At 46.4% G+C, this 14,042-nt stretch overlaps 1 protein-coding gene across 1 annotated transcript in view; it reads right to left on the bottom strand.

Moving 5' to 3' along the window:
• Positions 1 to 386: 386 nt before the first annotated feature.
• The window catches only part of Gpr137b (G protein-coupled receptor 137B), a 69,692-nt gene continuing 56,036 nt past the window's right edge, over positions 387 to 14,042 (bottom strand). Inside the window, exons 6-10 of the mRNA XM_015504372.2 lie at positions 8,710 to 8,932; positions 6,666 to 6,815; positions 4,311 to 4,439; positions 3,086 to 3,210; positions 387 to 1,192 (exon numbers count right to left, since the gene is read on the bottom strand). Coding sequence (XP_015359858.1) covers positions 1,060 to 1,192; positions 3,086 to 3,210; positions 4,311 to 4,439; positions 6,666 to 6,815; positions 8,710 to 8,932 — 760 coding nt within the window. The 3' untranslated portion in view covers positions 387 to 1,059. The remainder of the gene's footprint in view (positions 1,193 to 3,085; positions 3,211 to 4,310; positions 4,440 to 6,665; positions 6,816 to 8,709; positions 8,933 to 14,042) is intronic.

Raw genomic sequence — 14,042 nt, 5'->3', positions numbered from 1 at the left:
TGGAGGTCTGGAGGTTTTACAATGGCACTTTTGGTCCAGGATATATTTCATAGAGAGCTCTTTCAGCAATTGTCTGGAAAATCCCCCACCCCAATAGCTTATTGGAGCCCCACTGCCATTTCAAACCCTGCAGCTTTCAGCTGAGCTGCTTGTGGAGCTGTTCAAGAGGCATTTTAAATGTGGTTGGCTATTACAGAAAAACTATCAATTCCAGAGAATTTCAACCTAAAGGCTAGGGGTATATTAACGCCTTCTTGGGAACCTCATGGTTTCTCCTTGAGAAGTGGATGTTTGCCAAGTTAGGAAAGGTGGAATCTGGCTATAGTCCTGAAGTAATGGATATTCAATTTCATTGGGCTGAAAAAAATATGCAAAATCACTATGAATAAAGCAGAGGTTGGTTTAATAGTGTCAGTCAGCTACATTGTTAATGTAATCAGCTTGTTCTCACCAAAGTGCATGCATTGGTGTCCTGATAAGAAGTAGTACCAGACTTTTAGCCAAATATAAGATTGAGACCAAACATCTGGATCTTTAGAAAACTCTGAAGAGCCAGTTTCCTTAAAGGCGGCTGATGTTCCATGTCATTTAATATTGCAGTCACAATTGGCTTTCTGGATGTGAATTGTATTTTAGGAGTCTACTAATGTGGAGGAATCTGAGTGACCTTCAGAGGTAAGGATGACTTTAGTCCAAAAGCCTTAAACCATGTATTCTATACTTTTTAAAGTGAATTATGCATAAAAGATGTGCAAACTACAACATATATTGCAATAACATTCTCAAGGAAAAACCCTAGTATTCTTAGCATTATTATTTAAGTTATATAAAATACATTTTTATAAAAGTACAGATTTTCTTTAAATTATACCCAATGAAATAGTCAGGCTCGCTTATTAGTACTGAAAATAAGAATTTATCAATCTAAATTATTGCTTTGTCCTATCGAGCCATTAGAAAAAACCTAAAATAAAAATCAAGTCCTATTTCTTAGGGAAAAGTGCGCCCAAAAAAACTCAGCTGTAATTGTCTTTCTGTAGATTTTCAACAAAGGAATCTTCAATTAAAGTGTAACTGATGCGACCCGTGGCTTGGTTTGTCAGGATCCAAAGTTGAGTCTTGCTGTGAAGTTCCTCCTTGTGCTGGGAAACTGTTAGTTTGTTGTCCCCAGTCATAGTAGTCTGGAGCAAAACTTAAAAAAAAAAAAAAAAAAAAAAAAATTGTTTCACTGTCATAAAGTGGCATATTCTGAATGCATGACATGTCTGGTTAAATAGATGGAACTGGTATACACTAAGCCCATTTAGAACGGTCCTGTGCACCATGCTGGCAGCCTGCACATGGTCTATTGAACTTTTTTTAAAACGTCAATGGACCTTTATTATATTTTATTTATACATGGTGCCGAGAATTGAACCCAGTGCCTCACACATGCTAGACGAGTGCTTTATCACTGAGCTACAACCCCAGCCCCTCTACTGCACTCTTCAGAGCGCAGCATCACTAGAACCTGGAAACAAGTCACATTTCCATCAATGAATGAATCCTTGTGAATGATAGCTCACTACCTTTGTGTGTCTGGACAAATAACTCTTGTGTCTCACCTTCCTCATGGGGCTAATTGTGGGGACGGAAGTGATCCCTGTACACATATTGGGCAGTACCCAGTATGTGGGTAGTACGGTAAGCCATCTTCATTTTCTTCTCTGTAGTGGAAGGGAGGGGGTCTTTCTTTCCCTGTAGAGGTGGTAGGAACCCCTCAAGTCTCGGCATTTCTCACAGGCGAGGCCATTGCAGCAGCAAGTGCAGCTAACAGGAAATGCAGTGAGGTATCTGGGCAAGAGTGCAGGAAGACGGGGAGCTCCGAGTCTGACTTGGAGGACAGCTTTTCAGCTTGATAGTCCCTGTGTATTGGTTTGCTTTCTACTTTTTTCCCAGCCACTGGCTTTTTTATTCTGTCTAATCAGGATTTCTCTCCTCCCTGATCCAGTGTATTCTCCTGGCTTTTCTTGTCCCTAAGGCAAGGACCCTCTTCAGAGTGCTTTTAAGGTTTTCTAAGGACTTTTCCTATTCCTAGCATAGGGTATAGCTCAGTGATAGAGGGCTTGCCTAGCATTGTCTGAGGCCCTGGGTTCCATCCCCATCTGCAGGGGTGCATATCTTATCAAAGTTACATTGACATAGGATAAATCTTTAAACTCAGCAACAGGAGGGGCTCAGCAAGCATGAGATCACAAAGCAGTGAGCATAGCTGAAACACCTGGACACTAAGGAAGGCTCTGACTTTAGAACATCTGATTAGTCTGCCTGGATTTCCCAAGTTATGTTCCGTTGAGTGTTTTCATGGCCTAGTGTTCTCTTTCCCTCCTAGAGAGTCAGAGTATACTGTTATGGTTTAGATGTGGTGTCACCCAAAAGCTCAGATGTAATACAATGCAAGAAGGTTCAGAGAAGAAATGATTTGGTTTTGAGAGTCTTAACCCGATCAGTGAATTAATCCTCTGATAAGGTTTAACAGTGGTAGGGTGTGGCTGGAGGAGGTGGGAATTGGGGGTGGCTTTGGTGTATATATTTGTATCTGGCAAGCAGAGTCTCTTTGCTTCTTGATCACCATGATGTGAGCTACCTCCTTCTGCCATGACGTTGAGCCTCACCTCGAGCCCTGAGAAATGGAGCCAGCCTTCTATGGACTAAGACCTCTGAAACCATGAACCCTTAAATCAACTTTTCCTCCTCTACAGTTGTGCTCGTCTGGTCCTTTTGGCACAGTAGCAAAAAATGCTGACTGAAACAACACTTTAGGCTCTGGGAAATTCTGCAGTTGATTTTCTTTTAAACATCATTTGCATCCACACAGCACAGCTATTTCAGACATGCCAACCATGTAGTAGTGTTTAGGACACTGTAATAATGTCGTGGGGCTTTAAAATTTTGTGTCAGTCCTTTCATTCATATTTCACTTATGTAAAATAATCTGCTAGAGGTCCTGCACGACCTCTAGCTATGTGGTTTTCATGAAGGAATCCATTTCAGTGGTGTAGCTGTCTCCCTCCTCATGAGCCCTATATATGAACCAGGGTCTTACCTGCCCTGAAGTCCCTGAGGGGCAATGTTCCAGGCAAGGTCATCGTCACTGTCATATCTTCGAGGGTTGTCAAAGAAATAAGATCTGGGGTTGAATCCATGGCTGGGGACCATTCCAGGGTTGGTCTAGAAAGAGATAATCATTCAGCATCCTTCCAGATGCTGTGCATCACCCAAGATAAGATGTTCAGATCACTTCCTTTATGCTGGGGTGTTCACTGCATCAGCATAGATAAAATCCATCTTGCTTTCAACAGTGAGTCGTCATTGTTTAATCCCTCATTTAAAAATGCCCAAATTAGTCAAATTTGGTAGTCCTGCTTGGATATAAACCTGTATACTCCTGTGGGCATTCATAGCAAAATAAAACAGTGATGAAATCATAGTGGGAAAGGTTTTTAACCTATTTCTATAGCCTGTCTCTATGGTCATTTCATCCTGTTTTTGCCCCCAAATTGAGTTCATTTCTCAAAAACTCTGAAATGTACATTGTTGAATTTCATCCCAGTTAGTTCTCTATCCAAGGGCCTCTGGGCCAGGGTTTGCCTCACCCCAGCCTCATTGTTCTGTATTCCTGGATCATCAGTGACTATCCAGAGATGAATAAGAATAAAGCAAGTTATTATCCTCAGGGTATGAGATAAGGACCAGCTTATTTGTGGATTTCATTCTATGCTTTCACCTACCCTTTTCTCACATAGCCCAAATCCACTCATAACCTTTCTGAGATTAAGGAGGTGAAATTCTACCACAGCTTGAGTGGCTGGAATAACCTGATGCAAAGCCCCTAGTAGAAGCTTTCTCTACCTAGTTTTAGCATTTTCCATCCTTCCCCCATAGAGACATTTATATAAAGGTAGTTGAGCAGAAATGTGACCAAACTGGAAGAGTGGCTTTAGCCCCAGTCCCTTTCCACACGCTGTAGGGTGAAAAACTGAATTTATCATTTCTTTGCTACAAGAAAAGTATATATATTTGGTGCACAGCAAATCCGGACTCAAATATTAGTGAGTCTTTATTGCATTAAGAAAAATAATCACACTCCCCAGTCTACAAGATGCATTTCTTTTATAAAATAAGCACATAAAGGAAAAGAAAGTCCCAAAATAGCCAAGGCACTTGTATCACAATGAAATAAAGGAGGCTCTCTCTTCTACGCAAAGATTCTAACTGCAGGTCCCGTGAGCAGAATTGGTGTTTTTGCTAATATAAAATGGCATACTCACAAGACCCTTTGCAGGATTTCTAACTCGGAAGAAGTAAACTACCAAGGAGGTGGGTAAGAGTTCCCACACGAAAAGCACCACTCCAAACACCACATAGCCAGCATCTCCCAGCTGATTCTTCAAATCTGCCTATAAAAAGGGGAAGAGATGGCATCATCAAACTAATGGCAGAGGAAATACATTTGACTCAATTCTGACTTAAACAGAACCATAATATGGTATGATTCCTTTCCACTAAAATGTGCATTGTGTAATCGAGTAATAGTCCCAGCCTTTCAGGATTATTTAAGTCAGGAATGGATAATTGTCTTATATAAAATACTCAAACACCCAATTTCTGATGTTTATGACTTCATCCCCCAAAACTCCTGTGTCCAATTTAACTTGCTCACTTAGATCTATGCTGATTTTATTTAACAACTGAGTAGACTGTTAGGTTGCCTCCTCCTCAGTTCTTGAGAGTAGCATGTGATTTACCCTTAACTCTCATCCTAGAATAAACAAATTTTTGAGCTTCACATAAGCTATACCCTTTAAAGCTTACTGAAGTCTAGCTAGTCTATCAAGTCCTTATAGCACCAGACATTGGGCTTTGGCCCAGGGAGATGGCCAGTGGGGCTCAGCAACACAGTGTTCTCCCTTCAGCAGACAGGCGGTCCATAAGAAAAGGGGACCCAGATGTGAGAAGCTCCAAAAAGAACAACATTTCAAACAAGGAGAAGGCACTGGAGGGCCAGGCACCTAACTTCCTTTTGCCTTCTTTAATGCATCATGTGGAAGACAAAGGAACCAAAACTACTCGTCTCGTTTTCCAGAAGGACCCTAATCACACTTCACGTCCTTCACCTGTACTACAGTTCAGCCAACTTTTTCCAGTCTGCACCAAGAACGTGTGCAACTATGGCCATTTGTTTTATTGTTCCTAAATTATTTGGGCTGTGACACATAAGTCTAGAGCATCATAACAAAATAATTCCCCCAAAACAAAAGCATTTTAAAAACTGATTATAATCTCAATCCATGGTGATTATAAGCTCTTGACTGAAAGAAAAGCAAATGGTAAAACTAAATCTTTGTTGTTTAATGGAGCTTCAGTTTGGGAAGATGGAAAAGTTCTGGAGGTAGATGGTGACAGCTGCATGAATATTCTGAGTGCACTGGTCTACACATGTAAGGACATTTAATGTACATTCTGCAATATGCAAATCCTTTGTGCATTATGAAAGATGTATTCATAATTAGTCACTATTTAGCTTAGGTTTTTATATATTGGATTTTGTTAAAACAAGGCACACCCTGCCAGTGCCTGGCCCAGCTTTCTCCCGTCTGCACTTGTGGCCCTGGGCTCAGTCTGGGATTGCTGTGTTATTGCTGTTGTTCGATTCTCCCAATGATGACATCTCACATGGACCTCTCGTTGATTTTATCTTGTCCTCTGGATCATCCTAGTCATTTTATTCTTTCTCTCCCTGTCTTAATTCAGTTCTGCTGGGATTTTAGCAATGGACATAGTTTAATGTGTACTGTTATTCTAAGGAAACCTAAGGAGCCCATCAACCCAACAGTCTTCTAATAGAGAGACATTTCTGTACTGTAATGGCATGTGTGTGCGTGCGCATGTGCATGCATCGTCTGCCTGCCTGCCTGCCTTTGGACCATAAACCTCCCCACTGCCCTGGGACAGTTAATGTTTGTGTCCTGGCACTCTGCACAGAGCCTGACACCAAAAGTCAGGATATGTCAAATGAGTGAATGCCAGCTCATTCTCATTTTTGACTCTTCTGAGCTATTATGAGCATGGATGTCAGACATTTCACTACCTGCGTTCCTTTGCTTACAGTTTATAAATTTATGAATTCATAAAATGTGAGAATCATATTAGACCCCTGGTGCCATGAGCTTTTACTAAACCATAATATCCTCATCACTGTTGTATATATGCTCCATTAAAAAGTCTCAAAACTTCATAGTTTTGGGTACTTTCTTGAACCTAATATAATTTATTTTAGCAAATTTTACCCTTTAATAACACCATCTTATATGGAAGCAGGTAAAAATTTTAAGTACTTCTAAGCAAGATCCGTGAAGTGGAAAGGAGAATGGAGTGCGTGTACCTGTGCCGGGTACTCATGTGTGCTTGTGTGCATGTGCACGCACACACCTACACATAGCTCACCTAGCTTTCTCAGAAAATGTTACAGGAGCAAGGTACTGTGGTCCCATCAGACAGAGGAAGGTGCAGATACCACACGGGAAGTCCTCTCGAAGTCACTCAGCTATTCATTACAAGTGAGGGGCTTACCCTCTGCCACCTGGAGTGCCACAAAGCAAACCCCTTATGGTATCCTCACTGACCTGGTCAGATACATTGTACCAGTCGTAATCGAAGGAGTGGACATTCTCAATCTGAGAAAACGACAAGATGAACAGGTTGTAGCACGCTCTCGAGGTGTAAAGCAGGATGACGGTAACACCAATGGCAGTCACTTGACACACGGAAGAGCCCTGGAAGAGAGCCAGCAGGGGTGGGTCACACCAGGTCCAGGACACTGGCCCCATCCCTTTCCCTCACCTGCTGTCACCCGGAGCCTCAGGGGCTCAGGCACTGCAGGAGCGGCCTTCAGGGCTTCTGTCAGAGCCCCACACCCAGGCCTACTGTGTCCACCCCTCCTCGCATCCTAGGCAGCCTCTTGTGGGGAAGACCTGGGCCTTGGTTGGAAGATGCTTTTAATAGGGTTAGATATGAGCCCTTTGCCCAAGGCCTACACTGTAAAGAGCCACAAAGCCAGAGGGCTTCTCTAAAATCACTGCACAGCTCATGAGCCCAGGCTGGGTCGGGCTGAGGGACTGGCTAGGAGCAAATGTGCTGAGATAGTGCACCAGATGTACCAGATGTGAGTTCTTCCTCAAAATCCACAGCCTTCTAAGCTGCAAATACAGGAGTCCTGATGTGACCCTGGGATTACATGGAAATCTGTGACTCAAGCCCCACCTTAGAAAGCTATCAATTTCTAAAGTCAGTTAAAGAGCCTTAGCGAGAAATGGATAACATTACCAAAAAACACTAAAGTTGATTTTTGAGTTTTGCATTTGGAAGTCATTACCTAAATCCAAAACATTATTTTGCCAGTAGTTCTGTTAGCTTGTGTGTCATATGGGTGAGCTAAATGGTATTTTGACAATCTATGACTTAACTCCAACTGTTAAAAATTAGTTTTATTTTTTTTAAATCCTTGAAATAGCCCCTAAGTGGGAGATGAAACAGTAAAGGTAAAATCAAGTCTGAAATTCATCACAATTTATAAATCCAAGAACTACTTCGTCACACTAACTTGCAAGATTTGCAAGAGGTCAGCTAAATGAGCATCCTGATGAGGGCTTCATATATTTGAAGTTAGATGCACAGATTTTTAATCTGATCCCTTCTGAAGACATAGTGGGAGACAAACTGCCCCTTCATATCGGACATTCTGGCAAATGGGCCCCAAGAAAGATGGACACAAGTATGCCATGGGACTCCCAGGCCCTGCGCCTCAGCAGCACAGGAGCTACAGTTGTCACTCAACCATTTGGTGAGTGGAAAGGCGAGGGGCTGGGGCCCAGCAGTACTCCCGGCCCCCATGCTCACCAAGCTTCTGGGCTGAGGTTCAGAGTCTGTTTATGAAGGAAATCTGGGGAACCTAGCTGACCACAAGCACTTTAGTACCAGAGCATATTTGCCCTTCATTCTAGTTGGGGACTAGGCTATGAGGCACACCAATGGGAGAAAAGAATAGTCCAGGAGCATCCCTCCTGCTCATGTCTAGTTGTTTCTGAATATTCATCAGGAGAGGAATGTTCTTAATTCCAGGAGGCATCCCTACTGCTAAGGACAGGCTGCTTGAGGGCTGTCTAGCATCCGAATGGATCTGAGGGTCCCTGGCAGTGCAACAGCAGCACGACACCACAGTGTGGATCTCAGCTATGCACCTGATAGCCATGTGGCCAACAGCCAGCTATTTGAGTTCTCCATGCCTCAGTTTTCTGACCCATAAAGTGGGGATGAGATCTTGTCTCCTCCCACAGAGCTGTGAGGGTTACATCCGCTCGTGCACATGACTGTTTGCTATTAGTGCTGTTGGTACAGCCCATCCTACCCGCCTTTAAAGTGTTGGGTTAAACTCTGTATCTACAAATCAGACTGTGCACACCAACACACCGAGCCATCTGGCATGGAGCATTTCCTGCCTACAAGGTTCAGTGAACTCCCACTCCCCTGTCTGGCGACCACTGTGTGGTTAATCATTTGCAAGAGGACAGGCGTGATAAAAGATTTGTGTTATGTCCTGTTTGCAAACCAGGAAACTACTTTTAGAACAGATTTTATGAGAGGAAATTCTTGACCACATTCCCACCCTACCTTCGACTCCAGGTAAATGTTGGCTAAGGACATCTTAGAGATTTTGTAGAGACAGATGGAGAGAGAGACGGCACACAGCACGAAGAGCGTGTCATTGATGGCCACTCGCACAGAGACGATGACCTTCCTCTCCCAGTTGCCTGTTTTCACCAGCACAGCGCAGGTTAAATTCACCAACAGGAAAATGAGACTAATGAAAAGCGAGGCCAGGTAGAGGGGCAACCTGGAAAGAACAAGAGGGAAACTGAAGGCATCGGTTCCTGCATGCTGGGTACGTGTCAGAGGGACGTCATCATGTGTTTTAGTTAATGCACCAAAGATAACATCAAAGAGCTCGGACTCTTGGCCACAGACATTTCCAGATACAAATGACAGACTAACCACAAATTCTGCCCCTAAGGGTCCTTCATGATATTCCCCATCTCCAGGAGGTCACGAGGAGAGCTCTCTCTAGGAGAGCGCTCTCAGGTATGGACTGGCTCATGTGAATGGCCCCAGAACACTCCCATATACAAGGATGGAGACATGTTAAGAGTCAAAAGCTCGGGCACAGAGGCAGGGATCCAATGTGAGCACTGGCCATTCTGCATGGTTAGACCAAATTCTAGGCAAATTAGGCAAACTGTAACTTCTTTGAGCTTTAGTTTCCTCACCTGAAAATAAGACCATATGATCCCTACTTCACAGGTTGGTGGTAAGGATGAAGGGAAGCCAGCCCTCCTTAGCCATGGGGTGCACATCTCAGACTCAACCAAAGACCCAGGTAATTTTTGTCTCTCTACTGAACACGTACAGAATCCTTCTCTTGTGATCACACAGTGTGACATCTACACAAAGCATTTACATAGTCTAGGTACCTTAAGTAATCCAGAGATGACTTAAACTGCATGGAAGGACGTGTGTAGGTCATAAGAGACAAGTGTCCATGCACTTGGCTTCAGGTCCCAGAAGCAGTCCCCACAGACACTCACGTACAGCTGTTTGTGTGATACAGTTATTTGTACAATGCAGTTTGTCCCCCCAAAAGTCATTAATGGAGTCTAAAAGCCATCAAGGGAGTCCATTCATGTGACTGAAAATGTGCCATAGCTAGACAGATACAACTCAGTTTTTCAAACTCAGTTTAGAACACGCCTTGCCTGAGACCTGTGTGCAGTCAGGCTTATCCACACCCCACCCAGGAGGTGTGCAGATGAGGACTGGCCTCTCGAACTCAGAAATGGGATGCTAGACAGCCCTCAAGCAGCCTGTCCTTAGCAGTAGGGATGCCTCCTGGAATTAATGAGGATGTCCATGAGTCAAGTCAGAGGACACAGAGCTCTTGATCAAAAGATTTTTGAAGCTACACAGGGATTGATGGCATCTTCAAAAGCTATCACAGATCAGGACGAGGGAAACCTGGTTTCTAGGCCCAGCTTCAGATATTACTGATGACAGGGCAGGGTGGGGGACAGGGACGGGGAGAGGGAGAAGATAGATGGAGACTGGTACAGAGAGAGGAGAGAGAGGCTGAGGCCAGTGCCTAGCCACAGGCTTGCATCTTGCGTGCAGCTAAAGTGTGAAATAAGACACTTGGACCAAGGTGAAAGGGACTTTATGTCTTGGAATACTTACTCCCTACCAGTAAAGTCTCTCACGAAACTCAGACCCTGGGCTCTACCAAAGTGCTGAGCCTGCCTGGCTCCCGCAGGCCACAGCCCTCAGCCTGGCAGAGGTCACCCAGAGCTGTGCCAACTCCCCCACACACTTGCACACACCCATGATTTCAGACATCTGCTTCCCTGTGCTGGAGCCTCACAGACTCGCAAAGCTCCTAACAAAAGGGGAGATGATGACCCCCGTGCCTGCCCCTACCTAGGCAGCAAGTTCAGTGACACCCAGCCTCAGGCTGTTCTCCACCCCGGTGTGCACACAATAGGGACAGGGACTCCCTGCATGCATTTCCAGAGGGAAAGAGAAGGACTCATACAAAACGCCTTATGCTGGGCATCTGAACATGGTCTGCCCTCCTGTCTCCTGGAAACGCCACAGCTGCTGTAGGGTCTCTTGCTGAGGGAGGACCTGATGGGAGGAATGACATCTGCCCAGGAGGGGAGAAAGGACTGTAAGCACCTCTTCAGGCCTGCGCTCAGGTGCTGGGGAAGGTGCCACGGCACAGACCAAGTGCCCCACAGGCAGGGACAAGGTGTGCAGACCCGTGGGCTGAGAGGCACAGGCAGGCCATTGGGGATGGCAGAGCAAAGCAGTGTGGGCAGCAGCACAGGGGACATGCAAGGATGAGCAGCAGAGGAGCAATCGAGGTGACTGCTGGAGTCTTGAGGAAGCCATGTGTGGCATGGCGCAGAGCCCGAGTGAGACCCAGAGAAGCAGTTCCACTCCGGGGAGCTCTGATGGAAGTGCTGGCCCCTGGCCAAGGAAAGCAGCACAGTCGGCACTCAGGGACCTGGACTCAGGCATGGCGAGAGCTGCCAGCCCCAGCAGGGCTCCCCTGTGAACAGAGCCCCCTGGTGCTGTGCCTGGGGTCTTGTGAAGTCTCAGTGACTCCACTGTGGGCCACCATGCACTGGAGGCTTTTCAAGCAGGAACAAACGTCTTTGGAAAAGGAAACATTAGCGATGTGCCAAGGACAGGTACCTTTCCAGATCATGGTCTCTGATCAGGCCCTTCAAATCCACTTACTCTTTCCTCTGCCACAGCCTGCAGTTCCCTCAGCACGCAGCACCTCCCCAACGAGACTGTGGCACCCGAAGGACCAGGACCCTCTGAAGCGCCCAGCCCCAAATGGCTGGGCCACTGCATGTGAGTGCTCCTGGCTCCTGCCCACCCCGGCCCACAAGGCTCTGCTTCCCATTCTTAGGTCTCCACCAGGATCCTCTCACCACAGGGACACTGTCCCCGCCCTGAAATCTGTGGTGTGTCCTGGGTCAGAGTCAGGAAATGAGGCAACACACGTGCAACCTCAGGCCAGGCCCCTCCCTCCTCTCTGGAGCAAGACAGGTGCCCAAGACCATCTCTAAAAGGATGCCAATGGGGTGCTGGACAGTGCCAGGCTCAGGGGAACTTGTTACAGATTTTTGTCTGTTCTCTATTATGTATTCTAGGGATAGAGACCTCAGGGCCACTTGGAGTCACCAATCTGCATTCTGGTTCCTGGAAGCCATTTTCCATGCTTCACAGAGCTCTGCTGTGCTTTTGTGAAGAACACACACTGCAGATGTGGAGAACCCTCGTCACAGCAAGGGGGGTCCCAAACACAGGGCATCCAGTGGCAGCCATAGCCCAGGAGACAGCACAGACTGACCGTGGACCTTTCCACGTGACTCCTCAGAGTTGTGGTTTCATATGATTAAATTACAGATGTAAATTCTTATCTCCCTTTTATTGAAAAAGCAATGTGCCCTGGGAACACACCTCCAGGGTAGAGGGCAAGGAGAACAGGCATGGTGCGCCACCCAGCATTGCTGGGTACCACTGCGTGAGGCACCCACTACTGGCACGGCTACTCCCAGTGTTCCCTTTCCCATCTGTGTTTCCACACCAAGCCACCAGGCCTTCACTCCACTCCTTCCTCCCCTGCCTGTCCCTCTGCCTGTGCACAAGGAGAGAAAGTGGTGTGGTAGGCAGATGGAGTAGGACATCACCTGAGCTGAAGCTGTGACATGACACGAGTCTCTGGGCCACTCTGGGCTACAGTCTCCTCTTCTCTGCAGAGATGATTTGCTTCTTGGAGGACTTAACGGGACCAGAGCCTCCTTTCTCTGCTTTCTCTCCTTGTTCAAAACTCAGGGCCTCCACAACCAACCCCAGTCTGCCTTGTTAGATTGACAGCCTCTAGTCTTTGCCTCCTCCTGCTATCACCCGCTCCCCGGCACTCGCATGTAAATATGACACAAGCATGTAAATAGCTCCGCCATCTGGTCACTGGATTCAGAGGACTGCTCAGCCTTCCTGGGTTCCCCTCCATCTCCTGCAGCCCTGCACCCCACCCATTCCTTGTCTTAAGGATGGCGTCCTGGGTGCGCTCTCCAACTTCCACCACAACTTTTCTATGACCAAGTTCAAAAATCTCATCTCAGGCTCTGCCTCTGCCCCAAGCAGACTCAGGCCCCAATGGCCTGCCATTAGGAGGCCCTGTCCCTCATGCCAGCGTGTCCTAGACTCAGCTTCTGATTTCCCAACCACGCTCTGAGTTTTCTCCTTTGTAAGAAGTAACATGATTTTTCACAGAGCTGTGAACTGTGAAAGTCATCTCCAATTCCCACTCCTCTGTACAAGCCACGGTCAAGGTCCACAGATTCTTCACCCACTTCTCCAATCTGTGCCTCCTTTGCCAGCCTCGCAGCTGCCACGCTGCCTCCTAGCTCTGGCCAGAACTCACCTCGGTCCTCAACAACCCTAACCCAGTCACCAAGGCAGGTCGTCTATGGATGCCAAACAAGCTCCCAACCTGGCTGGGTGTCCCTACCCGCCATCCTCAAGCCAGCTGACCGTTCTGCTTGCAGCCTTCCTCCTCGTGATTTCTATCAAATCCTAGCCCTGAGCCTCTGGAGGCTTTGCAGCCTGCTACACAGAAGTCTGCTATCAACTTAAAGAAAGAGGCTGTGTTGGGAGATTAGAAAGAATTTGGGAAAAAAAATATGTATGATCTTATGTAAGTTAAAAAGTTAGAACGCAGAACTGAAGTATGAGAACAGTTCTGTCCTGGGAACTGCATGTGAAGACCAGGCCCTGCGACAGGCTACCCAGGGCATCGCTGTAGAGTGGGGAGGCTTACGTTGAGGGGAGGGGCTTGGTAGGTGTGTTTTCTTTCTTTTCACATGACTATACTATTTGAGCATTTCTAACCCAAAAATCTGAAACCCCAAAGGCTCTGAAATCAGAAACTTTTTTTTTCTCTGCAGTGCTGGGGATTCAACCCAGGGCTCCGCAAATGCTAGGCAAACACTCTGCCACCGAGTCACACCCCCAACTCTGAAATCGGAAACTTTGTGAGCACTGAACAATACCTCAAAATGTTTTCAGATTTTAGAGCATTTCAGAATTCTGACTTTGGGATTAGGGATGCTCAGCCAGTGAAGTCTATGCAAACAGTCTGAAATCCAAAAACAGCCCACCCTAGCAAAATGAGAGAAAATATGAAAGGAAAAGAGAATCATATGAGCCAACATGTGGGAGGATCATTCTGAGACCAGGAGGGTCAGCGTGGCTGGTGAGCCGCGAGAGGTGTGTGTGGCCACTGCTCAGGACATTCCACCCATGGCCCCGGAGAGGCAGACATGCGCACTGCCAACTCAGACATTGCCTCTACCAGGGCGGGGGGGGGGGGGGGGGGG

Source organism: Marmota marmota, unplaced genomic scaffold, assembly GCF_001458135.2.
Source record: "Marmota marmota marmota unplaced genomic scaffold, marMar, whole genome shotgun sequence".
Lineage (NCBI taxonomy): Eukaryota > Metazoa > Chordata > Mammalia > Rodentia > Sciuridae > Marmota > Marmota marmota.
This window is presented reverse-complemented; position numbering and strand designations above follow the sequence as displayed.